This window comes from Electrona antarctica, assembly GCF_951216825.1.
Source record: "Electrona antarctica genome assembly, chromosome: 16".
Taxonomy (NCBI): domain Eukaryota; kingdom Metazoa; phylum Chordata; class Actinopteri; order Myctophiformes; family Myctophidae; genus Electrona; species Electrona antarctica.
Window position 1 is genome coordinate 37,906,918 of NC_136797.1, and position 27,783 is coordinate 37,934,700.

General features: G+C 45.5%; 2 protein-coding genes across 2 annotated transcripts in view; one reads left to right on the plus strand and one right to left on the minus strand.

The window, feature by feature from the left end:
* Positions 1–250: 250 nt before the first annotated feature.
* Positions 251–27,783, minus strand: part of megf10 (multiple EGF-like-domains 10) — a 52,257-nt gene continuing 24,724 nt past the window's right edge. Inside the window, exons 14-24 of the mRNA XM_079525198.1 lie at positions 23,560–23,688; positions 23,002–23,130; positions 22,453–22,581; positions 21,734–21,862; positions 20,789–21,025; positions 20,461–20,576; positions 19,132–19,321; positions 17,901–17,948; positions 4,703–4,921; positions 2,214–2,495; positions 251–928 (exon numbers count right to left, since the gene is read on the minus strand). Coding sequence (XP_079381324.1) covers positions 2,341–2,495; positions 4,703–4,921; positions 17,901–17,948; positions 19,132–19,321; positions 20,461–20,576; positions 20,789–21,025; positions 21,734–21,862; positions 22,453–22,581; positions 23,002–23,130; positions 23,560–23,688 — 1,481 coding nt within the window. The 3' untranslated portion in view covers positions 251–928; positions 2,214–2,340. The remainder of the gene's footprint in view (positions 929–2,213; positions 2,496–4,702; positions 4,922–17,900; positions 17,949–19,131; positions 19,322–20,460; positions 20,577–20,788; positions 21,026–21,733; positions 21,863–22,452; positions 22,582–23,001; positions 23,131–23,559; positions 23,689–27,783) is intronic.
* LOC306940192 (5-beta-cholestane-3-alpha,7-alpha-diol 12-alpha-hydroxylase-like) lies at positions 9,570–16,691 on the plus strand. Its single transcript, XM_079525199.1, has 6 exons — positions 9,570–9,972; positions 10,336–10,509; positions 11,796–12,087; positions 13,332–13,484; positions 15,166–15,511; positions 16,367–16,691. The coding sequence occupies exons 1-6, from the start codon at positions 9,635–9,637 to the stop codon at positions 16,597–16,599; spliced, it is 1,536 nt and encodes a 511-aa protein (XP_079381325.1). The 5' UTR covers positions 9,570–9,634; the 3' UTR covers positions 16,600–16,691.

Below are 27,783 nucleotides of genomic sequence, written 5' to 3' on the forward strand. Positions count from 1 at the left end.
AGAAAATAAAATAAATGAAAAAAGTTTAATAAAAGTGAAAAAAGGGGGGCCAGTCGGTAGCACTGTTGCCGCACAGCTACAAAGTCCCGGGTTTGATTCCCACCAGGGAGGCCATACCCTAGGCGGGATAGGGCCTTTCTGTGTGGAGTTTGCATGTTCTCCCCGTGTCCCCTAGGGTAGGTACCCTCACAAAAAAACATGCAGTAATCTTGGTCTCTATATACTGCCTCCCCCTGGTCAGCCGGGGCCCCTGATGGAGGGTAAAGGAACTGGTTGGAATAAGGTGTTCCTTCCACACGCTATGTCCTACCGGGGAAACTCCTCCCTGTCAGGTGATAAGAAGTGGCCTGCTCACTCCTCATGCATTGAAGTACGCATGAGGCTCCGTTCGGGGCTCTCCCCAGGTTGGCAGAGGGAGAGTAGCGCCCAGGATTACAGCATAGGCATTTGGCACAGTGTGAAAAATGGGTTACAAATCGTGGGATAAACATTTATAAGCAAGTATAGTATATCAGCCAAGAGGCCTCCATGTGCTGATTTGAAGGTTTTTTTTTTTATGTGCGTGTTTCCATTTTGGATCTTCTTATCTGATTTGAAGGTTTGGCATTCATCGATGATGTGTTCGACAGTCTGTTGTTTTCTGCATTCACAGAGATCAGTGGCAGACGCTCCAATCACATGCAGATAGATCAGGTGAGTTCTTAGTTCAGTACCTTTGTAGAAATCACAGTGGACCCTGAGGCCTTCATCAGGGTCCAAGAGGAAGAAATAGAGTCCGCACACTGGTAGAAAAAACTCAGCTCCACTGGTTTATTGATTGAATAAACCAATAAACCTGATGAAGGCCACCGGCCGAAACGTGTTGGTCAACTGCGTGTTTTAAAACCTTGCTTTTTTATGCAGTTCTACTTGAACTGAACAGAGCTGCCTTGGACCTTCTTTAAGTTCACCACCTTATTTTATTATTTAGTAGAATATTTCCACTGTGACTTCTACAAAGGTACCAAACTATAAGAACTCTTGTCCTGAAAGAAGAAAAGGAAAAAAAAAACTCTCCAAAGAGCACCTGTTTACAGTTTTCCAAAATCCACAGACCCACGCAGCGCTTCATTTGTTTTATTTTATCTGATCACATGAAGATAGAGGTCCGTCTTAGCTACTCCAGAACGAAGTCTGTTGAGGTTGACCCAGGCATTCTGTGATAGGTCGCACCCATGGAGGATTGGTAAAGGTGAGTTGATGTTGATTTGAACATTGCTTGTTCCAGCAGTCAAGGATCCATCCAGGGTGTGGAGGGCCCGCGGTGAAGAGTCTATAGCTACGGTGTCTGCGTTTTAGTCTCTAGTCGGCATATTCAACAGGCGTGTTGGCTCATCTGCACTCTTGCAGGCCAGCTTCAAGGTCAGGATGTTTCGACGGAGACTCTGGAGGTGGAATGCCAGACAGTAATAGGGAGGAACTCGACAGGAGTTAAGGCACCACTCATTAGACTCATGGCATAGGTGAATTTGTGTGCACTCTCCAACAGGCATGTCAGCAGTGTAGATGTTAAAAAAGCCTTGGGTCAAGAATAGAGCCTTGAGGCAGTCCGTCTCTAGCTTCTCTTGCTGCGTTGGCGGTTTGAGGTCTCCAGTACAAAGGTATGCTCCTATATAAGGTCCTGTATAAGGTTCTGTATAAGCAACATGATGAACTTCACGAGCTTAACATCAGACAAAGTCTTCAGGAGCTTAATGTAGAGGCCTCTGTGCCAAACTGTGTCACACGCCATAGTGAGGTCAATGAAGAAAGTGAAAAGAAAGACACTCCCCAGATGAGGAAAACCAATCCGGGGCAAGTCCCCAAAAATGTCAACTTCAATTCAAAGAGCAGTCCAACCGTATGGAAAACCAAAGACCAAAGGGGAATCCCACCTTGACCAACAGAGATATTTAGGCTTCTGTCCTGGACGAGCCCACGCCCAAATTCATAAGACAGTCCTCTGCATGGAAAAGCAAAGGGGGATCCCACCTTGACCAATGGCTACAGATGGCAGAGGTTTTCAGGTACAGTATAACCTGCTGAGCTGCAGGATTAACGCGGTCTTTAACAAAAAATAAACAAAAAGTAGGGAAATGATAATTACTAGCATGACAAAAGGTATAATGTGGCAAGTATGCACAGCATTCCAACACATCTGGATCACCCAGGCATGTGGTCGTTGGTCCCTGCACAAGTCATTGGCTGTCTGCCCCCTGGTGGTTGGATGAGGGACTGTCTCGGGTGGGAGAGGACGTGGTCATTGGCTGTCTGTCCCCTGGTGGTTGGATGAGGGACTGTCTCGGGTGGGAAAGGATGTGGTCATTGGCTGTCTACCCCCTGGTGGTTGGATGAGGGACTGTCTCGGGTGGGCAGCAGGTCGTAGTGGGAGAGGATGTGGCTGTTTTTGGGAAGGTCGTACGGGTCCTGACCCAGGTGCAGGTTGCCATGGGAATGGATGCCGTTAACGGTGGGTTCTGGAAACAAAGCAAAACACAGCTATGATGATTTAATTCTGTTATTTCATTATAATTCAGGATTAGGAGGTTACGGAGGTCTATGGAGTTCTAACTCTAATAGACCCCCAGGTGTGGTCAGAATATTGAAATATGTCTTCCCTGTGTATTTTTCGTTTCTTCCTGAAAGCCTTTGAGTCAAAAGGCCCAATCGAAATACACCACGTTAGTGACATCACAATATCATCCCCTCCCCAACCCCGCCCCCTTTATCATACAACAACAGCTGTGGCTTCGGTTCAGGTGGATCACTACCCGCACCTGAAAACCAGGCATACTTAATGAATACTTAATGAATGATGGGTGTGGTCACATAAATAACATGGTCAGTACACCAATTACTAGTAGTTTTGGCTCTGTGGGCAGGTGCCAAGTGCTGCCTGAAAAGGAAGATCAGCATCAACATAAAGCTTGTCAATGTACGGAGGCACACAGTGCTGTAAAATATCATAATAGATGGTTGTGTTGAGACTCTTTTCGCTTTTCCCCCCTGCTTTTTCCCCCTCTTTTTTCCGCTTTTCAATGGCGCGTTTCAATGCTTTATATATACTATAATCATCGTACCCGATGATCATGTGAAAAGAAATCTTATTTTTTTGATACTGTAGTGCCTTTGATGGTTTACTACTACTACTACACTTCTTCTTCTTCTAATTATTATTACATTTTTTCTAATTATTATTATTATTACTTATAATTTGTTTGTTTCCATGGAGTGTAATACCGGCTTTCACCTGCTGAAACTACACTCACCGAGGAATACAGGGAACTTCCAGTACAGACAAGATTAAAACACCTCTACACAATACAGACCCAGAGACTCTAGGGCGTGTTAGAGTAAGCACTTTTTGTACCTTTATGGAGAAGTACGGGTCTTAAAAATGGAATTGCAGTGGACTTTTGGGGAAAGACTGTCGGAGATACACAAATGTCAGAATCAATCAAATAAATCTCTGACAGTCTCTGACCATTTTGAGAACCACTTAGCTATTCAAGATTCAATACTTTATTGCCATGTCAACAGAGTTGATTGGAATTTGTTTCACTGGCACTCATTGCAGTAACGGGGGATAGAGTAGAGACAACAATTAGAACTACACAGCTGCAGCCATATTTCGGCGCTGCCCTCAGCTTTCTTGCATCTCGAGAGGAAAAAAAGAAAAAGAAAAGGTGGGGGGGTAGGCGACCGCCTCCGGTGAGAGAAAGAGAGAGATGGTTGACATACAGCTAAAAGTAAATAAATAGCTGATCTACAAGCCAGCAAAAGTTTAATCTATAATGACACCAGGTCATTTAACTCATTACAACTGGCAAAGTATAATTTTAGATCTTGGCAACATACGCCAGTGGCTCAGGAGTAGAGTGGCCGGTAGTTTGATCCCTGCAGCACTCTATGTAAAGCGCTTTGGATAAAAAGTGCTATATAAATGCGCCATTTACCATTTATATAACACATAGGATTTGGAACAGTGGTTTAGAATAGTGATTCTTTTTTTTTTACTATATTTTTTTATCCCATGATTTTGAAACTGGGGAGAGCAACGGACTAACCTCATGCTTCCCTCAATGCATGAGGAGTGCAAGCAAGAGTCTTTTCACGTGACAGGGGGGAGTATCCCCGGTTGGACGTAGCGCGTGGAAGGAACACGTTATTCCAACCAGTTCCTTTCCCCTCCATCAGGTGCCCTGACTTTTTTTAATAATTTTTATCCCACGATTTTGTAACCCATTTTTCACCCCTGTGTCAATCACCTAATGTGATCCTGGGCTCTACACACCCTCCGCCAAACTAGTCCCCATATATGGGGGACATGGGGAGAGCGGTCTCCAAGTTGCTCCTTTACACAGGAGTTTCCCTGGTTGGATGTAGCGCATGGAAGGAACACGTTATTCCAACCAGTTCCTTTCCCCTCCATCAGGTGCCCCGGCTGGCCAGGGGGAGGCAGTTTAGAGACCAGGATTACTGCATGTTTTTTGTGAGGCCCTTTCGCCAACCCCACCTCGGGTATTGGCACTGATGACGCGGAGGAGGAAACACGCTGCCAGCACCCACAGCTTTCCGGGCGGGAATCGAACCCAGGACCTTCTAGCTGTGAGGCGACAGCACTACCAACTGTGCCACCGTGCCCCCGAATAGTGGTTCATAATGGGTCAAAGTGGCGCCTCACCAACTTCGTAGACATTCCTGTTGGCAGCAGCAGCATTGTTGATCTCGGCGTAGGGCGAGTCCCGGCTGACGGGCGACTTCATCTCCACGTAGCCGCACTCGGGGGCGGCCCTGCAGGGCGTCAGTGCGGTGCCGGGCGGGTCCTTGATGGTGGCGTAGGGGTTCTCCGAGCTGCTCAGGGAGCAGGAACTGCCGTGGTACGGCGCTCCACTCGCCAGATCTGACCATGACATGACAGGAGAAGACAACGAGAACAGGGCTCATCAATATGTCCATACACGGACTCACAGGCAGAGTCATGGCGGCAGGAGCGATTGTTCAGTAAAGCTGAAAAAGTAGGTCTTATGACTTAACTTAATAAATAATGAGCTTTAATTGACATGTATCTCGGCCAATGGCGCTATAAGTGTTAAGACCTGGAGGTGTGGCCAATGCTGTTTGGCCACTCAAAATAGCCAAATGGCATTGGCCACGCCAGGTATTAAGTTAGTCATAAGACCTGGTACTAAAATTGTCTTGAAAGAAGGTACTGCACCAGTATGCCAGAGCATTTCCTGTGTCTTCGGGCAGATTCATTTCCGCGTTACCGGCATGGAGAACTTCATTGTAACGATCGGGCTATTATTACTGTTAGCTCACGCTGTTTATCTTTCGGGCAGAAACGTTAACATGTCTGGAGCGATGCTGGAGCGAATAAATCAGAAAAAAGTGAAAGTGCTTCTTGGCTCTTACGGCATCGCTGTGCGGACTGTCTGGAACGCCCTCGAGGACCCCTTGGGGTTCAAGGACCACCCTTTGAAAGCACTGCCTCTATTACGCTCAGTGATGGAAACTGTACTTGAGTACAAATTTTAGGTATTTGTATTATACTTGAGCATTTTACTCTACTCCACTACATCTCAGAGGCAAATATTGTACTCTTACTCCACTACATGTATTTCAAAACGTACTAGTTTCTTTGGAGATTTGGATTATTCGGGACATTTGAAAATAGCAGATCTACAAGCTCATAATGTGTTGCTTATCTGCTATTTTCAAAAAATATATATGAAATCTTGAAATGAGACATTTTGCATAATGAGTACTTTGTACTTTTGGTAAAAGTAGCCTACATTTTGATGCCAATAAAAACAAATTAATTCCAGACTTAAACTTGTAACAGAGTAGTTCTACAATTTACTTAAGTAAAACAATTGAGTACTTTTTCCACCACTTATTGCCTTTATTATGCTGAAAGTTGAACCCCATGACCGTCTCGTGAGCACCCAGCACCCAGGCTCCCCTGGGGCAGCCCATCGTGAGGCCCCCCCAGGGGTGGGCCCATCGTGGCACAAGTAGTACATAGAATTAATTGTGCTTTTTCCATTGCCTTTTAGGCTTTGCAAACAAAAATTGCACGGGGAAGATAAGACAAATAACTTAAATATGCACAGAAACTAGATGTTCTTTCAAACTAGTTAAATAGTTTCTATAGTTTCTATAATAATAGTTTGTTTTTAAAACCAGCCAAATAGTTTTTAAAACCAGCCAAAATTCTCACACGTCTCCCCCCTTCTCCGCTCCCTCCATTGGCTCTCGGTCGCTGCCCGCACAGAATACAAAACTCTGATGCTGGCATTCAAAGCAACCAAAGGTATGGCTCCCCCACATCTTGCAAGTATGATTGAACCCTACAAACCCTCCCGTGCACTCAGATCAGCCAACACAGGGAAGCTGGAAGTACCTTCACTAAAAACGCCGGGACAACGCTCCACACGTCCCAAACTATTCAAACTACTCCATCATGGCCCATAGCACTTACCCTAGCCCCTTAGATAGCACTTTATGTAGACTTAGATAGCATTTTATACAGACTTATAGCATGTTACGTAGACAGCACTATAATTGCATTTTATGTAGTCATAGCACTTTATAGTATACAGTATATATATATATATATATATATATATATATATAGTATAGTATAGTATAGTATAGTATAGTATAGTATAGTATAGTATAGTATAGTATAGTATAGTTTATATGTATAGTTTAATTATATAGATATTCCACTGTTACGTTCTTAGCTTACGCATGTTTCATGATAACTACTTTTTGTCTCCACCAGGCCGAAGGCATGGGGAGAGAGTATGTTTTGCACTCCGTCCGTCCGTCCGTCCGTGTGTCCGTCCGTCCGTCCGTCCGTCTGTGAACAGCTAATCTCCGGCCCCGTTAACCCGGTCGATGCCAAATTTTGCACACACACTCCCTGGATGCCAACGATGAACCTCTGCCCCAAATATTCCAGAACGGCCTGTTATAGCGCCACCAGGAGGCCGCTTTGTGCAAAACAAGTTTTTGGACAGTACACCTACAGATTTTGTCCAAACATCACGCAAATTGGTACACATTCTCTCTAGAGCCATTCAACGAAACTGGTCTTTCAGATTTCTCAAACTCCATCCTGATTGGCTAAGATTGGCTTCCAAAGTTCGCAGGAGTGCTCAGTTTCAAACAAAATGCTGCAAATCATGAACACATCGTCTGATTTCCGTGAAATTGCGCACGCACAGTCCCACTAGGCCGAGGAAGAAATGCCACGTGAACATTTTCAACTCAGCCTCATGGTGGCGCTATAAATGGCCGAAAAGTGTACACGGATTTGTGGATAACTTTGTATGCCAACTCCCTAGAGGCCAAGGAAAAACCTTTGCGTGGAATTTTTCACATCTTCTCTTTATAGCGCCACCAGGAGGCCGACATATGTAAAACACATTTTCTAATATTACTCCTTCAGATGTTATCCAAATTTCACGCAAATCGGTACACATGCTCTCCATAGTCATGTGATCAAGACGGGTTTGTTTGATTTCTCATAATCCACCTTCATTGCCTACGATTGGCTTCTAAACTTTTCAGGAGTAGCCCGCTTTGTAGCCGTTTCGTACAAATCGCCACAACTACTCAATGCAGCGTCCGATTGCGGTGAAACTGTGCATGCATATTCCCACTAGGCTGAGGAAGAAATGCCACAGTTTTCAAATCAGCCTCATGGTGGCGCTACAACAGGCCAAGCCATGTCCACACACACACACACACACACACACACACACACACACACACACACACACACACACACACACACACACACACACACACACACACACACACACACACACATGATTATATTACTCCTAAACATTTTGCCAAACATCACACACACTCCTATCCTCCTGGTGGAGACCTGTGCCCAGAAGGGCACTTTTTTAGTTATGTATGTGATGTATTGCCATGCTTTTTGTTCTTGCTTAAAGTGAATCGCTCTGGATTAAGAGCGTCTGCTAAATGCCTAAATTGTTAAAAGTCTTTTAAAAGTGGATACTGAAGTGGTCTGTCTAATTTCCTGCGGTAGTTGCTTCCACAGGAATGGAGCCATATAGCAGCGAAAGCATGTCACCTTCTGTCACCAGCTTTGTGTTGGGGGGTCAAGTAAAACCTGACTGTCTGCTGATCTAAGGTCACATTCCCACCTAATACTTCGGTAGACTCAATGCGAATGGGCGGAGAATTTGGGATTCTTGCATATTTAATTTGTGTCGTGCCGTCTGGGACTGCCCCCCCCCCCCCCCCTCTCTCTCTCTCCACACGCAGCCACACACTGTTCTTTTGGGCATGGAGGAACAGCGCTGAGCGCACTGATATAACAGACAGCAGGGCAAAATGTTTACAAGTTTATTGAGATGAAAGTCCCTACTCCCCAGTCCCCACACAGTGACAGCACTCCATGTTTACGGCACGCACAGACAGACAGACAGACAGACAGACAGACAGACAGAATATTCTGTAGGCTATAATACACTGCAGTGTTTTTATGTGTTTCCTTAAGCAATTGATTAATGTACTCGTCCTCATTTCGATCAGGGCTTCAGTCTCCTCATTCGACCACGTCTATCCACGGTAACGGGACATCTTTGCGCTGCGTAAAATATGCCTCCAACTGTGTTTAGCTCCTCACCCACCACATTGTTTGCTTCATTTCCTTTATTTACTGCGGATTGCATTCACACCTGCACCGAATCGTAATCAAGTGCGATTGGAAGCGAAGCGAAACCCCCGTTTTTGCTCGGAGTAGAATGCGGTTCTTTGATACGCATTAGGATTCGAATGAGCCTTCACACCTGCCAAACGAAGTGCATTTTCTGACAATGCGCAGCAGGATTCGTTTCAATCGCAGCAAAGCTTTCTGGTGTGAATGTGACCTAAGATTACGGGTAGTTTTGTGAGGGGACAGGAGGTCAGAAATATACACAGGTGCCAGTCCGTTTAGTGATTGAAAAACAAACAAGTTCACTTTAAAATCAATTCTGAACACAACTGGTAACCACTAACCACTAACCAGTTCAGTGAGGCAAGAACAGGAGTAATGTGGTCATATCTCTTCTCTCTCTTCTCTATTCTAGTTGGATCAATCTGGCTATTTCTTCACTTTATATTGCTCAACATTACAGATGTTGAAATCACACAACTCGGCCTGTTCCCAGCCAGGCCTGCTAAAACACACAGTAGCAGTATATTGCATGGAATATCAGTTTGTCCTAACAACACTTCTATCTACTGTGATTTATGGTAGTTATATAATGTGCTGTTTCAGTTCCGCTGAGCTCATAGTGCATTATGACCAGCACTTATAATACGTTATAAGCCTTGTTACATCATCTATAACGAGTGCTGAAAGTGAAAGAGCTCATGCCTGGAAGCCCTACAGTATGAATGGACAATCAGCTTCTTCTGCAGAATCATCATGGGATAAGAAGTGGATAAAAGAGGGCAGATTCCTGGAACTCACAACGGGGGGAGGAGGGAGGAGCACATGCAGAGCTGCGCTTTGTTCCGAGGAAGAATTTAAGCTCTGAATTCAGATGCGTCTAAGCCTCGGAGAAGGAAACAAAAAGCCATGTTGGATGTCCTGCTACCGGCGCTGCTGGCTCTGCTGGCCTGTCTGCTGGGAGGGCTGTGTCACCTCGGGGCGTTCCGTCGGCGGCGCGCCGGCGAGCCACCGCTGGACAGAGGAGCCGTCCCCTGGCTGGGACACGTTCTGGAGTTCCGCTGGGACACGGCCAAGTTCCTGGAGAGGATGAGGCGACGGCACGGGGACATTTTCACCGCGCAGCTCGGGGGCCACTACTTCACCTTCCTCACAGACCCCCGGTCCTTTGGGGCGGTCGTGAAGGAGGCCCGCGACAAACTCGACTTTAACGAGTTCTCGGCGCAGCTGGTCGCCAGAGTGTTCGGGTAACGGCGCAGTGTTGTTGATTTCGTCGACTGAAACGACTATGACAAAAGAATCCATAATTAAATTAAATAATAAAAACTAAGCTATGATGACTACAACTAAGAAGACTAAATATATTGACAATTTGTCCAAAAAAAAACTACAAGCTCAAGTCTAAAATCAGCCTTTACGATGCCATCAAGGCACTGCCAAAATACATTTTAGTCGTCTAAATCAACCGTAGATTTAGTCGATAACGACTAAAACTAGACTAAAACATTTCAGACGACTTAAAAATGACCAAAACTAAATGGAATGTTATTCAAAAGACTACACGACTAAAAAACGAATCAGAATTTGCTTTCAAAATCCCAACGCTGCAGGTACGAGTCCGAGCACAGGTTCCCGCACGGGACCCACAACAAGCACCTGATGGGGGACGGCTTGGAGGTGATGACGCACGCCATGATGAGGAACCTGCAGAACCTGATGCTGCACAGCCTGGGCTCTGGAGAACATCTGACGGACTGGGTGGAGGAGGGACTGTTTATGTACAGGTATAGAACATCTGACGGACTGGGTGGAGGAGGGACTGTTTATGTACAGGTATAGAACATCTGACGGACTGGGTGGAGGAGGGACTGTTTATGTACAGGTATAGAACATCTGACGGACTGGGTGGAGGAGGGACTGTTTATGTACAGGTATAGAACATCTGACGGACTGGGTGGAGGAGGGACTGTTTATGTACAGGTAGAACATCCGACGGACTATACTCTATAGCAGTGGTTCTCAACCAGTGGTCTGGGGACCATGAGTGGTCCTTGGGGGGGTCCCACTCCCCACGCTAAATGATGGAGAGTTGGTAACCAAATGGACACTTATTAAATCCCAAGAGTGTAAAATGAAACCAAATCAATTATTATTTTATGCTAATTGTTATTTTGATCAACGTTTGCCTGTTATCTCTCCTATGGTACAAACATAATACAGCATGGAATGGTGGACAAAATCTTATCCAACGACAACAAAATATTTTAAGTGTTGGGTCTGAGGCTAAATCTCGTCAAATGGTGGTCTGTGGCTCAAATGACGAATAAATAATGGGCCTTGATATGAAAAGGGTTGAAAACCACTGTTCTATTGCCTCATGTACAGTATATATCTATATATATATATGCTACTTTATGCGTCTTATGACTATCCTCATTTACATACTGTAGTTGGTACTTTTGTATGTATGAATGCACACATCTTTGATGTTTCTTTCCTGTTTTTACCTTGCTCACTCTCTCTATGTCCCCCATTTTTGTTCAGAGCTATAGCACAAAAGCATAATCTCGCCCACTTCTCTACGCCTGTTAAACATTGACTGCCATTGAAGCACATTATATGCGTCAATTAATGTTTTATATTGATTCAGTTTGAGATTTCGCTACATTACCGTCTATCAGCGTCTCCGTGTCTAGGCGATAAACCGGAAGTGGTTGGTCTGTCAGTAAAAAAGTTAACACCCTTTTATCTCCGAATCTAATCCCAGATTCCGAATCTACTCAAAATAAGCTTTATTTACGGCCGATTCCGGTCGCGTCGCTGGTCGTAGACCCGGTTGCAAAACTCATGCCTCGGATGGTCCACGATCCTTCAGCAACAGGATTGCTTTTCCACAAGCTAACGTCCAGTTCACGACCTGGGGTCATTTTTGCCTCAAGCAAAGACGCTTCGAATGGAAAGACATCGGCAGGGGCGAAAAAATGAATTAATTAGTACATGGCAGGGGATGTGTTAAACCTTTGATTTGACTATGAAGCTGATTCTGTCCATGCTTCTCCGTCCCATGCAGCTACAACGTGGTCTTCCGGGCCGGCTACCTGTCCCTGTTCGGCAACGAGACGCCCCAGACGTCGGGCGGTTCGGAAGAGAAAGCCAGAGAGATGGATAGGCTGACGTCGGACGAGTTATTCCACGAGTTTCGCAAGTACGACCAGCTCTTTCCCAAGTTGGCGTACGGCATTCTGCCGCCCGGCCAGCGGAGGGAGGCGAATAGGCTGCTGAGGGTGTTCTGGGGGAGCCTGTCGGCACAGAAGGTCAAGGCCAAGGACAACGTCAGCGGCTGGGTGCGGGACCAGCAACAGGTGACCGGCCGGCGGTTGACAAAGTGCTCGAATCGCAGTACACAAGTCAAAGTATAGAATCAGTGGTTTTCAACCATTTTCATGTCAAGGTCCATTAATTACTTAGAATATGTTGTAGTCGTTGGATAAGAGTTTGTCCACATTTCCATGCTGTATTGATGTGGTACCATTAGGAGAGTGACAACAGGCAAATGTTGATCAAACTAACAATTCTTCTACATTCTCTAATTGTGTAGACGTCTTGTAAATGAAGTAATGCAGATGTTTAATAATAATTTTACAAAATAATTTGACACTCTCAAGAGTTAAAGATCTATAAGGGTCCATTTGGTTACAAACTCTCCTGGGGACCACCTGGAACCCACTCAATGACCACTGGTTGAAATTGAAAACCACTGGTATAGATGCTCCTGGTCAATGTTAGTCAACTGAAAGAGTGAAAGAGGCACAGTCAAATTTGACTGAAATGTAAAAAGAGAAAAATCACACTTGTGTGAAGTGAGGGGCACTCTTATCATCATACATCATCATACCGTTCCGTGCTCAGCCAATCAAATCATCGCTATGGGGTACACACATTGCTCAGCCAATCAAATCATCGCTATGGGGTACACACAAACACACAAAGCTCGGCCCCCCAAAAATACAAATACATTTCAGAAACTTATAGTGATATTAGTGAAAACGCGTTGCATTGTGACAAGCTATGTGACGCACGCACGCATGCACACAGAGACGTGGCGCATTTATAGTAGGATGGTGCTTAATTCATGATGTGTTTTTGTAAGTTTGGGTACCAGGGGTCTCTTTACTTCCTAGAACTGTAGTGGAGTCAAAAAAGTACAATATTTTCTTTGAAATGCAGTGGAGAGAAAGTCATAATATTGCAAGAAGAAACAACAACAACTCCTCCTCCTCCACTGAAGTAGAGATGCTAAAAGAAATGACTCAATTTACTTGGTACTTAAACTTAAAGTACTTGGTAACTGTCCACTACTGCAGGACAAGGTCATTATAGTTAACGGAAACGAAATAACGAAAACTAAAATTGAAAAAAACATTTTAGTTATCTGAACTAAATAAAAACTAAACTAAAACTAAGCGTTGTCATAAAAATAAAAACTAATAAAAACTAGAAAACCCGCTCTAAAAACTAAAACTAACTGGATTAGAAAAAAAAGTCAAAACTATGTCTAAAACTAAAGTATGGTGAATAATCCACAATGATTATAACCTTGCTGCAGGAGAGAGAGGATCAGGGCATGGATGAGTCCATGCGGGACCGCTACATGTTCCTGCTGCTGTGGGCGTCCCAGGGCAACACGGGAGCCTCCGCCTTCTGGCTCCTCTTCTACCTGATGAAACACCCTGACGCTATGGAGGCCGTCAAGGCAGAGGTAAGGCCTTCTGGCTGCTCTTCTAAAACACCCTGACGCTATGGAGGCCGTCAAGGCAGAGGTAAGGCCTTCTGGCTCCTCTTCTACCTGATGAAACACCCTGACGCTATGGAGGCCGTCAAGGCAGAGGTAAGGCCTTCTGGCTCCTCTTCTACCTGATGAAACACCCTGACGCTATGGAGGCCGTCAAGGCAGAGGTAAGGCCCTCTGGCTGCTCTTCTAAAACACCCTGACGCTATGGATGCCATCAAGGCAGAGGTAAGGCCTTCTGGCTGCTCTTCTAAAACACCCTGATGCTATGGATGCCATCAAGGCAGAGGTAAGGCCTTCTGGCTGCTCTTCTAAAACACCCTGACGCTATGGATGCCATCAAGGCAGAGGTAAGGCCTTCTGGCTGCTCTTCTAAAACACCCTGACCCTATGGATGCCATCAAGGCAGAGGTAAGGCCTTCTGGCTGCTCTTCTAAAACACCCTGACCCTATGGAGGCCGTCAAGGCAGAGGTAAGGCCTTCTGGCTGCTCTTCTAAAACACCCTGACCCTATGGAGGCCGTCAAGGCAGAGGTAAGGCCTTCTGGCTGCTCTTCTAAAACACCCTGACGCTATGGATGCCATCAAGGCAGAGGTAAGGCCTTCTGGCTGCTCTTCTAAAACACCCTGACGCTATGGATGCCATCAAGGCAGAGGTAAGGCCCTCTGGCTGCTCTTCTAAAACACCCTGACGCTATGGATGCCATCAAGGCAGAGGTAAGGCCCTCTGGCTGCTCTTCTAAAACACCCAGACGCTATGGATGCCGTCAAGGCAGAGGTAAGGCCCTTTGGCTGCTCTTCTAAAACACCCTGACGCTATGGATGCCATCAAGGCAGAGGTAAGGCCCTCTGGCTGCTCTTCTAAAACACCCAGACGCTATGGATGCCGTCAAGGCAGAGGTAAGGCCCTTTGGCTGCTCTTCTAAAACACCCTGACGCTATGGATGCCATCAAGGCAGAGGTAAGGCCTATTCATACTCTAGTTTGAGGTGATCGCTTATGACCGCGGTGTCGTTTTCTAAAGGTTTGAAAACTACAACATTACGTCACTCACCGCGGTGATCAGCGGACCCCGACACATCTCTCCGTTTTCACTGTCCGACAAGTACTTTCACTCTGAGGCTATCACCTCGTTCACTGATTGGTCTAGAAGTTGGGTGGGCGCCGGTCCCCTTGGTTTTGCAGGGGTTTCATATCTGAACCAGAGGGAGGCGGGGTTAATGCTTAAGGACATCATACCCCCTAGCACTCACCTCTTCAGACTGCATCTCACCCCCTAGCACTCACCTCTTCAGACTCCATCTCACCCCCTAGCACTCACCTCTCCAGACTCCAATTCTAGCCCCTAGCACTCACCTCTTCAGACTGCATCTCACCCCCTAGCACTCACCTCTTCAGACTGCATCTCACCCCCTAGCACTCACCTCTTCAGACTGCATCTCACTTGGTCAATCACTCTCATGTTCTTTTGTTTGTTTTGCTTGTTTGTTTCTTATACTGTAGATTTGTTTTTCTCAACCACAAATGTGCAGAATGTTATTTAGATAGCATGTGTTCTAGACAGATACTAGGTCCATTGTTTACCTGGTAACCTAGTTTCTTTAAAGTCTGCCAAAATGCCTAAACTGTAAAACTGTCATTGTGAACTGCAGGTAGAGGCGGTTCTGCGCGCGTCGGGCCAGGAGGTGGCGCCGCGCGGCGGGCCTCTCGTCGAGCTGACCCGGGACATGCTGAGCAGGACGCCGGTGCTGGACAGCGCCGTGGAGGAGACCCTCCGGCTGACCGCCGCGCCCGTCCTCACCCGGGCCGTGCTGCGGGACATGAGTCTCAAGATGGCCGATGGACGCCAGTATGCCGTCCGCCGGGGCGACCGCGTGGCTCTCTTCCCGTACACGGCCGTCCAGACCGACCCCGAGGTCCACCCCGATCCCCTTTCCTTCAAGTACGACCGCTTTCTCAACCCAGACGGGAGCAGGAAGACTGATTTTTACAAAGCAGGTATGAATATACCATTCAATTTAACTAATTCTGTACTGATGACGAACAAATACGGCATAAACGCTGATGTCCACACCGTGGCTTTACACTAGATGGCTCTCTTGGCTTTGAGTCCCTGTTCAACCCTCAGCCTGGTCAGCGATACAGTATATGGAGTCATGAGAAAAAGGGGCCGTCTGCTCCAATTCTACAGCATCTGTTTTCACATGCACTTAGCGAGTGGAGTTTGCCATTGTGAGATTTTCAATGTTGCATAACGTTGCTGTCTGGAAGAAACCACCTAACTCCAATGGAAAGTATTAAAAAGTGCTTCGGCAAAAACCACCTAACTCCATTGGATCCTCAAACTATCTGCCAAATCACCAGCTAACAGCTAACCCGTTTAGCTAAAAACGTAAAATTAAACAATGACAACATAACTTGTGTAACTTGTGAATGGGAGGGAAAATGTTAAGAGGTTTTGGTTTTCTCATTTTCTGAAAAAATGAACATTTTGGAGTTAAGTGGTTTCTTCCAGACAGTAGAGATAACAATGGATTAGCACGGCCCTTTGAGGTGTGTTTTCTTTTTTTCTCAAAGACAATCAGTGAAAGGAACTGTAATTATCAACGGTTGGGGAATCAATCGTAGTGGACATAAGTTAAGAAACAATTAAGGAAAATCACTGGCACTGGGTGATTTAAATGATTATTTCATCATTGAATGAGTTAATGAGGACCAATTATCTGAAAGCTTGAACATGGGAGAAGTGCTCCGGCCCTTCTAGTGACCATCTTCTAATGAGTATTGTTTTCTTCCTTTATGCTGAGTGGAAATAAATTATAAAGGTATTTCCCCCCCTGACCCTTAACACAGGGAAGAAGCTGAAGTACTTCAACATGCCATGGGGGGCAGGGCTCTCCATGTGCCCCGGCAGATTCTTCGCCACCAACGAGCTGAAGCAGTTCATTTTCCTCATGCTGGTGTACTTTGACATTGAGCTGGTCGACCCACAGGAGCAGGCGCCTGACATTGACGTCAGGCGATATGGTTTTGGGTCCATGCAGCCCAGCAGAGACGTTCAGTTTAGGTACAGACTTGCGTTCTAACCCCGCGGGGAATCGCAAAAGAGCTACGGCTCCAGCTATCGATTGTTTCCTTAGTGATGATATTCTATTGGTTACTTTTTGTAGCGGTAAAACTCGTCCTTGGCAGTTACAGCACTTCATATCATCATACAATTCTGTGAACGCTGCAAAAAATAATGAATACATATTATGCTGTGATCACTATGCTAGTATGCTGTATATTATTGTGTTTGTGTATGGTTCTTAAAAGATATCAAAATAATAAAACATGTATACTGCATGTGTACTTGAATATTTGAAATAATGGGGTACCACAGCTTACAGCAGTACTAGTCACTAGTCAGTGGTTCCCAACCTTTTCAGGCTGTGGCCCCCAGAAATAATCATATTTGACAGACAGCCAGACAGCTCTCTTATAATGTTAATGTTCAAAATTTGGGTATAATACATTTATTTCATAGCATTGTAGTGACTCGTGACTCGAGTGGTCTCTGTGGGGGAAGAGTCCAGAGTCCATTGGTCCGAGACCGAGTCATGTCCAAGTCAAATTAAGGGCTAGAGCGAGACGAGACAGAGTAAATGAAAATGTGTACTTGAGACAGGACTCGAACACTAGAACTCAAATGTCTTAGGCCCCCATTAGACGAGAATGGCGTTTTTGTGGGGTGAAAACGCAAGAAAGTGAAAACTTCTTCCAGAGTGGAAATCTTTGAAAACTCTCCTCCCGTCTCCATGTAAATGGGCAAAACGGTGAATCCGCAAGACTTGTGACATCATGGCTCACGTGGGCTCACAACGCTTATATTATTACATTGATGCAGAGTTTCTAGGATGAGCAAGCGCTCCCTCGCCCCACTCATCCTACGAATATAAATGTAGTGACTAGTGATGGTGAATGTAAACCATGATGTAAACAAAAAGCCTTGTGAAGTAGAACGGAGGTGGTTCTTGTACATGCGTGCCTGGTCTATCTGGCAGTCCGTCACGGCCACCTAGCCACCTGACATTACAGCGTTTTTAGTCATTACAGCGCCTCCGTGTAAAGGTTGAATAAATAATGAGAACGCATCGGGACTTTGCTGTTTTCTCTGGAGCCTGTTTCCGTCTAAAAGTAGCCTAACGGCCACGCTACACCAGGCTTTTCGCGTACAAAACGCGCGCGTTTACCCCCGCGCGTGCGTTTAATTTAGGTCCAGTCCTATTTTAAAAAACGCACGCGCGGGCCGCGCGTTTAGGGTAAACGCGCGAGAAAAGCCTGGTGTAGCGTGGCCGTTACTTGTTGAACGGCGTGTCACACAGAAGGCTGTGGAAGACAGACTCACCTCGTAAGGACTTCCCCAGGAAGCTTCTGTCTACGCCGTAGGCTCCTGCTGAAAGAGGTCAGGGTTAGATAGATAGATAGTCACTCCACTGCTTATGATATTCCACCTCTATGCATTATAAAGCAACATAAAGTCTCACCCAGCTCATTGAAACAGTCCCAGTGTTTCCAGTCTACTAAATAAAGTCTCACCCAGCTCATTGAAACAGTCCCAGTGTTTCCAGTCTACTAAATAAAGTCTCACCCAGCTCATTGAAACAGTCCCAGTGTTTCCAGTCTACTAAATAAAGTCTCACCCAGCTCATTGAAACAGTCCCAGTGTTTCCAGTCTACTAAATAAAGTCTCACCCAGCTCATTGAAACAGTCCCAGTGTTTCCAGTCTACTAAATAAAGTCTCACCCAGCTCATTGAAGCAGTCCCAGTGTTTCCAGTCTACTAAATAAAGTCTCACCCAGCTCATTGAAGCAGTCCCAGTGTTTCCAGTCTACTAAATAAAGTCTCACCCAGCTCATTGAAGCAGTCCCAGTGTTTCCAGTCTACTAAATAAAGTCTCACCCAGCTCATTGAAACAGTCCCAGTGTTTCCAGTCTACTAAATAAAGTCTCACCCAGCTCATTGAAACAGTGGCCATGTTTCCAGTCTACTAAATAAAGTCTCACCCAGCTCATTGAAACAGTGGCCATGTTTCCAGTCTACTAAATAAAGTCTCACCCAGCTCATTGAAACAGTCGCCGTGTTTACAGTCTACTAAATAAAGTCTCACCCAGCTCATTGAAACAGTCGCCGTGTTTACAGTCTACTAAATAAAGTCTCACCCAGCTCATTGAAACAGTCCCAGTGTTTCCAGTCTACTAAATAAAGTCTCACCCAGCTCATTGAAACAGTCCCAGTGTTTCCAGTCTACTATATAAAGTCTCACCCAGCTCATTGAAACAGTGGCCATGTTTCCAGTCTACTAAATAAAGTCTCACCCAGCTCATTGAAACAGTGGCCGTGTTTCCAGTCTACTAAATAAAGTCTCACCCAGCTCATTGAAGCAGTCCCAGTGTTTCCAGTCTACTAAATAAAGTCTCACCCAGCTCATTGAAGCAGTCCCAGTGTTTCCAGTCTACTAAATAAAGTCTCACCCAGCTCATTGAAACAGTCCCAGTGTTTCCAGTCTACTAAATAAAGTCTCACCCAGCTCATTGAAACAGTGGCCATGTTTCCAGTCTACTAAATAAAGTCTCACCCAGCTCATTGAAACAGTGGCCGTGTTTCCAGTCTGCGGGCAGGGTGCCGGTGGTGCTGCCCGTTATGGGCGGGGCCTTCCTGAGCCCCGGCCCAGAGTGGGTGCCGGTGGTGCTGCCCGTTATGGGCAGTGCCTTCCTGAGCCCCGGCCCAGAGTTCTTCACGTTGACAAATGGCTGCTCGTTCTTGTTCTGTAATAGAGACACAATCAGGGATGCATCGATATGGACATTCTTGGCCGATACCGTTGTTTAAAATAAGAATTTAGCCGATAAACCGATACTGATACCAATATTTGTTTATTTCATTTTATGGTGTCATTATTTCACCTTTTTGTGCCAGGGAAGCAAATACATGTTCATTATAATAACTGTTCAGAAACACAACATAATTGCCTTGATGCAAGTAGCATTAACGAATAACAAGTGTCAATGATCATCAGCTGGACAGTGACACGCACCTCTACTGTGCTGAACTGAAAGTGACTGGAGTTAGTTCAAAATAAAAAGTCCTTGAATATGACATGATAATGTTTACTGTGATTACTGTATGGTAAACTTACATTTCATTACATCACAAACACCATACAGTCAAAACTCCTGTAACTTTAAGCAGCCAAAACAAAACAAAACAAAACAAAAACATATCGGCCGACACCGATATTGGACAATATATTAGGGCATTCCCTAGACGCAATGCATGGACACTTTTACAGCTCTGAACCTCGTGTGAGAGGAGAGTAAAACATTCATTTGAATTTGTACATTTTTAGCAGGGGTCTTTGACAGGGGGTCCGGGGTCCTCAGTTACTACAGGAGGCCCACCACATGTTTGTGTGTGATAGGATATATATGTTTTACATTAACCACTTGGACTGGTCTGAGGGGGACTTTAACCAAAAATAGCCGATCTACTGTACAAGGTTGTATATACATAGTCAAATAGAACCACATGGTTGTTGACGTGGTCAATACGGCAGGTTGTTGATGGGAGTGTGATAGATAGCTGGGGTTAGAGTGTACCTTTCTATACGGCCGGCCGGTGCACTGCGACAGAGCTGTGGCATGCACAGACATTTAGAGGGGCGGGTGCTCAAGTGAAAAAGGGCCCCCTATGTGGCGTGTGGAACCGCCGGCTACCTTAATAGTGTATATAGTGTGCTTTTAATCAAGAATTGATCAATGTCATGGGCCACATACTGTACACTGTTACAAAACAAAAATAAAATGAACAAACTGTACAGAAAACTAACTTTCAAAAGGGCACATTGCTGTCCAGAGGGCAAGAGTGGTGCTCTAGCACCACCTAGTGTCTATATGTGAATGTGTACCTTTCTATAGGGCAGGTTGTTGATGGGAGCAGGCCCGGTGCACTGTGACAAAGTGTGATAGCTGGGGTTGGAGAAGTAGTTGCTAGGATGATTGTCACTCATAGCAGGCACAGCATCTACAGGAAAAAGGGATCAGAAATCAATTGGAAAGACGGAGAAGTGAGCCCTTCTAACACGTCTAAAGCTGAGCTCAAACGATCGATTCTCAACGAGAGAGAGACAGAGAGACAGAGAGACAGAGAGACAGAGAGACAGAGAGAGAGAGAGCGAGAGGAGACAGACAGACAGACAGAGAGAGTACAGCAGTGTGTTGGTGTGTGCTTGCTACCAGCGAGGGCGTAGTCGGTGGTGACGCGCATGGCGGGGGTGTAGGTGACGGCGGCGGCCATGTTGTGGGGGGGCTCTTTGATCTTCTGCCTCTTCCTGTAGACCAGGAAGAGCAGCACCAGGAAGACGAGCAGCAGCACCAGCACGATGATGCCCGCTATCGCCCCCATCTGGTAGGTGTCCACGGGCACCGCCGTGCTGGTCAGGCTGTGGAGGTTGCCCACGATCAGCACGCCCGCTGTATGGGGAAGGATCGTTATGCAACCCGTCAAAATACTTCCCTGATGTCAACGAGGTCCACACTCACAACACCAGAGGGAGTTCAACAAACCATGTGCAACCCAGATTCGGCTCAAATAAGGGATTCAATTAATTTCGCTCCTATACCACTAAAAGGTGGAACGCCTTACCAACAGCCATTAAGAAATGTGAATCCCAGACTCCTTCAAAACCGCTCTCAAAGAGCACCTACGGATGGCTGCAATTCATATAACTGGCACCTATAAAAAGTCCCCCCCCTCCCCTCCATACTGTACTAGGCTACATGTTTAATGTCCCATTTCACAAGTTCAAAATAAATATCTTTTGAAAATAGGCGATCTACAAGTTGTTTGTAGATCTGCTATTTTCAAATGGCCGAAATGTATAAAACGCTGACATGGTTAATGTATGTTTTCTAATCAAAATCAAAATCTACAAAGTAACTAGTAACAAAGGATTTCAAATAATTGTAGTGGAGTAAAATATTTACCTCTGACATGTAGTCGAGTAGAAGTAAAAGTACTGGAAATTGGAAATACTCAAGTAAAGTACAAATACCTCAAAATTGTACTTAAGTACAGTACTTAGGTAAATGTACAGTAAATGTACAACACTGCAAAAGACTATGTGACTACAACTAAATCTAAATTTGCTGTAAGAATCAACGCTGGAACACGTATGTTACCTTGGTCGCACCGGGATCCCTTCCAGCCGGGGTTACAGTAGCAGGTGCCGATCATGTGATCGCAGGAGGAGTTGTTGAGGCAGTCGCACACCTGACGACATCCGTAGCCGTACGAACCCGAGGGGCATTCTGGGAGCAGCAGCCGAGAGGAAACAACGTTTAATACAAATGGCAAACAAAGTGAACGTTCGTTCACTTTCATTTTAATTGATCACTTACTTCACATTTATGTCATTTTACCATGGCCCCTCAGCATTACAATTTTACAATTTACAATGTAGGCATTTAGCAGACGCTCCTGACACTTTTTATGGCGTTCTGATTTTCTGTTTAATGATTCAGAGATAATAGCAAGATTTGTCGGCCGTAAACAAGGAAGTGAATGGCGCACACGCAAAACATGTCCGGGAGAGCAAGGATGTAATACATCAAATGCATATAAATAGTCATCCAGGATCATATAGGTAAACCAAGAATTATTACCAGTCTAAAAAGTTAATTCAACCATATGTCCAATACCTTTACTTCTATTTCAGAGCCTTTACTTTTACTCCACTACAATTATTTAAAAACTTTAGTTGCTAATTACTATGGAGATCTCATCAAAAGTGTGTGTGTGTGTGTGTGTGTGTGTGTGTGTGTGTGTGTGTGTGTGTGTGTGTGTGTGTGTGTGTGTGTGTGTGTGTGTGTGTGTGTGTGTGTGTGTGTGTGAGACTCACTCTGCTCACAGCGGCGTCCCATGAAGCCGGTGCGACAGGTGCAGTGACCGGAGATGTGGTCGCAGTCCGCTCCGTTCCTGCACTGGCAGCTCTGAGAACAGTCCTTACCGTAGAAACCCAGCGGGCAGCCTGCCATGGAAGGACCACAGTTAACACACAATCTGATCTGAGAACAGTCCTTACCGTAGAAACCCAGCGGGCAGCCTGCCATGGAAGGACCACAGTTAACACACAATCTGATCTGAGAACAGTCCTTACCGTAGAAACCCAGCGGGCAGCCTGCCATGGAAGGACCACAGTTAACACACAATCTGATCTGAGAACAGTCCTTACCGTAGAAACCCAGCGGGCAGCCTGCCATGGAAGGACCACAGTTAACACACAATCTGATCTGAGAACAGTCCTTACCGTAGAAACCCAGCGGGCAGCCTGCCATGGAAGGACCACAGTTAACACACAATCTGATCTGAGAACAGTCCTTACCGTAGAACCCCAGCACACAGGCTATACTTATTATGGCGTGCGTGCGTGCGTGCGTGTGTAACTCACGTTGCGTGCAGTAGAGGCCCGTCCAGCCGGGCGTGCACTTGCATTCTCCGTCGTAGGCGCTGCAGAAGGCTCCGTTGTGACAGTTACACGTGTGGATGCAGTTTGGACCCCACTGGGCCGGAGGACAGGCTGGAAAGTCAACAAACACATTTGGAATAATATTAAACAATATTAATTTCAAAAAAAAAAAAAAACGGGGGTTGTCCAGCTATTGTAGATCATCTATTTTCAAATGGCGGAAATGTATATAGGGCTGAAGTGGTTACTGTATGTCTTGTAATAATAATCAACATCTACAACGTGGCTAGTAACAAAAGTTACTACTGTAGCTAATAAATGTAGTGGAGTAAAGGAACAAAATTTGCCTCTGAGTTGAGTAGAAGTAAAGTAATTGGAAATTGGAAATACTCAAATAAAGTACAAATACCTCAAAATTGTAAATGCACTTTCCACCACTGACTGACAATGCATAGCCATTTAAGCTATAACTAGGCTAAGTTTGAACTTAGCGTGAGGTGGAGCAACTGGCTCCTGGAGAGCATCATTATTTGTACGTACATTGGGAGCAGTCACTGCCGATCCATCCAGGGTAGCACTGGCAGGAGCCATCGATGGGGTTGCACGTTCCGTTGTTGGTACAACTGCAGCTCCTGGCACAGCTCTTACCATATCTGCCACTGGGACACACTGCGGAACATGAAGGAATTCATACATTAGGACCTGGAACGCATGCACCTGTGTCACCTCCGCTTTTAACCCATTCAGGCCTGACGTCGAAATTAAAAAAAAAAAGTTTTCTAAATCATGACAATTTTCGGAAAGATTTGAGGCACATTTTAACGATTTTTCAAAAATAGCAGACCTACAAGTTCATAGCGCGCCACTCGGTGGCGCGCTATGAGCTTGTAGATCTGCTATTTTTCAATAGCTAAATTATAACATAATGTTTAAAACGCTAACGCTAACGTGACATGGATGCGTTCCAGGTCTCAATGGATTAACCACTTTTAACCATTATTTTATACTTGAGCAAGTGAAAAACAGCAGATATACAGTACAAGCTCATAGATCTGCTATTTTAGAAAAATCGTGAAAATGTGTGCAAATCACTGAATATATATTATTTCAAGGCAAACGTTTTTAACACCAATATTTGCTTCTGGGGGGGGGGGGGGGGGGGGTCCCTGGAACAACACATTTCCAGATGGGGGTCCGTAGCCAAATGACATGACATGAAATAGTTTGAGAACCACTGACATAGAAACATACTTTTTTCAGAAATCTGGTCTTAATGGGTGTGGTAAGACCAGGTGTCTTATTTTATTATTTTTTTATTTTTTTATCCCACGATTTTGTAACCAATTTTTCACCCCTGTGTCAATTATCTAATGTGATCCTGGGCTCTACACACCCTCCGCCAACCTAGTCCCCATATATGGGGGACATGGGGAGAGAAACGGACTTGAACTCATGCTTCCTTCATGCCTGAGTGTCCAAGTTGCTCCTTTACACCTGACAGGGGGGAGTTTCCCTGGTTGGACGTAACGCGTGGAAGGAACACGTTATTCCAACCAGTTCCTTTCCCCTCCATCAGGCGCCCCGGCTGGCCAGGGGGAGGCAGACCAGGTGTCTTGAAGGTTTTTATTTTTTTATCAGGCCAAGGAGAGAGATGAAGCAAGGACCTCCCCCCCCCCCCCCCCCCCCCACACACACACACACACACACACACTACATATTGTGTTGCAGATTAAACTTTGTCAAAGATTTCCTAATCTGCTTCAGAGACTTGTTTGACAGCACCATCGTTGTGAATGTATACATATGTATATATGTGTATTTTCAGACATTTAACCACTTCAACCCTCAATACTTTTTTTTCAGTGGGAATCGAACCCAGGACCTTTTAGCTGTGAGGCGACAGCACTACCGACTGTGCCACCGTGAAATAATTTGTAAATTTGACCCATGAATCTGTACTTACTGCTCTCTTTTCCCCTCTGCACCAAATCTGTTCACCAAAAATAGTCAAACCCCAGGCCCCACTTTTGAGAACCACTGATTTTACAGGAATCTCTGTCAGCTTCTCTGTGTGTCTTTCTCTCCATATGCCCAATGATGTCATTTTACTGATGTCTTAGTACTGACATTGTAGTTTTTTGCCAAATGGTCAAATGGATCGGTTTGAGAAATGTCATTAGCCGTTCTAAAATAATGACATCATCATGTGATGACATCACAGCATCAACATCACAAGCATGTAAACTGTCCTTTATATTGATTTTGTTCAATGAATAACTCGTAGTAACAACTTCCTTTGATTCACAGCAGCACGGGTATGTGAAAATGTTGTTCTGGCGCACTGGCGTGGAATGTCCAGAGTTTTTCCGGAACGATCGCTATGCCGCTGTGGTGGTCGGACCCAAGGTGTACACCTTCGGGGGGTACAACAGAAACCTGAATGTCAGCGATCAGCCAATCGGTGTCCATGTCTTCAACACAATGTCTCTGCGCTGGCTGACGTTGCCTCCGGTGACGACCGCGAGAGGAGAACGCCCCCCTGAGGTTCCCGCCATGCGCCGTGGCCATAGGGCTGCGCTGCTGGACGATATCGCCTACATCTGGGGAGGGAAGCCTTACTGCAACGTGCTGTATGCATTCGACATCGACACCCACAGATGGTTCACGCCCCAGGTTTATGGTGCTGTGCCAGAAGCGAGGTGCGACCACTCCGCCTGTGTGTTGGGGAAGGTCATCTACGTCTATGGAGGACACACTCGGCTGACCGGAAGCACCAATGACATCTACAAGATGGACACCGCCGCAATGGTCTGGTCTTTAATTAACACCGGAGACACTGCAACACCTGCTTCATCAGGTCACTCTGCCACCATGGTGGGGACAAAGATGTTTGTATTTGGGGACAGAGTGGGGTGGGCGTTTGACACAGAGACCGACTGCTGGACGAGAAAGCCTTCTAGAAAGCCTTCTAGAAACCTTCGCACCGGTCATTCAGCCTTTGCCCACAATGGAGAGCTGTACATAATTGGCGGCCACAGAGGCAATTGCAATGACCTGTGGAAATTCAATGCAGAGACCAACTCCTGGAAGGCGGTTCGGACGTGGCGCGCGTGGCAGATGTCATCCATGTGCTGTTGCATGGTGGGAGATCACGTCATCCTCGTTGGAGGATACGATGGATACGATGTCTCTGATCACCTGTACATCTTAGACTTGAGTCCTACTCTGAAGACTTTATGTAAGACGGCGGTTATTCGGCATGGTCTGGACCAATCAGAGCTCCCACGCGACATCCAGTGGGAACTGGCAGGATTTGGATCTCACTCAAAAGTTGAACATCATCCAAGCTGGCGTCATAGACGGTACACAGAGGCTGATATCATCCAAGCTGGCATCATAGACGGTACACAGAGGCTGATATCATCCAAGCTGGCGTCATAGACATGTACACACTGGGGGGGGGTGATTCGATTCCCATTCAATTATAAATTGATTACTGATGAATCACGATGCATCTCGATTCCAATACATTGTTTATTTCCCCCTCACTGCGTGACTGCGTAATAAACAGTGTTTTCTAATGATCTATAATGAAATCAGATGAATTCCCACTACAAACAAACCAAAACTAAACAGCTTTCTTTAAGGAATAATGAATTCTGTACCAACACGATGGCATCGTAATGACTGATGTTAGCATGCTGAAATGACTGGCCACCTACTGTACCACACAAGCTGAAATCAGGTCAAAAAGACCCTTTTTCCTGTGATGTTATTGGCTACTGTCTCCGGACGCTTTGACACCTCCCTCCCCCAGCGGGGAAGAGCCATTGTCTTTTAACTTGAACAATGCCAGATATTACACAAGAAAGGGGAAACATGTTGAAAATAGCCAATCTTCATGCTCAGATGGTCAAGGTTACACCAAAGGTCAGGCTGACATGGTGAGGGTTTGTCCTGTCCATAGGCTGTCTGGAGGTGTGAATTCATTCCCGTGGGGGGAGGAAGGGTGGCAGGGGACATTATGACCGAAAACGAATAGGCAGAGATGGTATAAGTATGCCTAAATTCATATTTAGAAAATGTTTCAGATGAAAAACAAACAAACAGATGATTTGAATCTAATATTTAGGAAAAGTCATGGAAGGGGAACCTTCTGAGAACGTCACGGGCAAAGATAATCAACTTCGAAATATCAAAATGGCTCATAAAGACCTCACAGACACTTGGCTGCCATGACGTAATTTTGGTAAGCCGTGCATTGGAGGGGCAATAATAACTAGAAAGGTGCAATTCTGGGAAATTTCAAGTGCTGTTGGTCTCACTGACGCGAGTCACTGAGAATCCCCTGGGAACTGAATTCCGTCTTACTATTTACTGTATATTCTATATTGTGATGTCATGTGATGCATGACAACAGTGACAACAGTGTGTGTGAAGCTTGGCAAAAAGCTTCACGTTGCTGACTTGCTGTTGTGCAGAAGTTAACAAAAAGCAAGTTCACTTTGCTGGCAAAAAAATATCAGACAGATAACAATAGCGCGTTGCCTACAGCAACCACACACGCACAAAAAAACGTTTAAGAAATGGTAAAATAAATGGTAAATGGTGCATTTATCCAAGGCGCTTTACATAGATTGTGCATTACATTCACCCATTCACACACCCATTCATACACCGATTGCGGCGGAAGCCATGCAAGGTACCAGCCAGCACATCGGGAGCAATTTGGGGTTCAGTGTCTTGCCCAAGGACACTTCGACA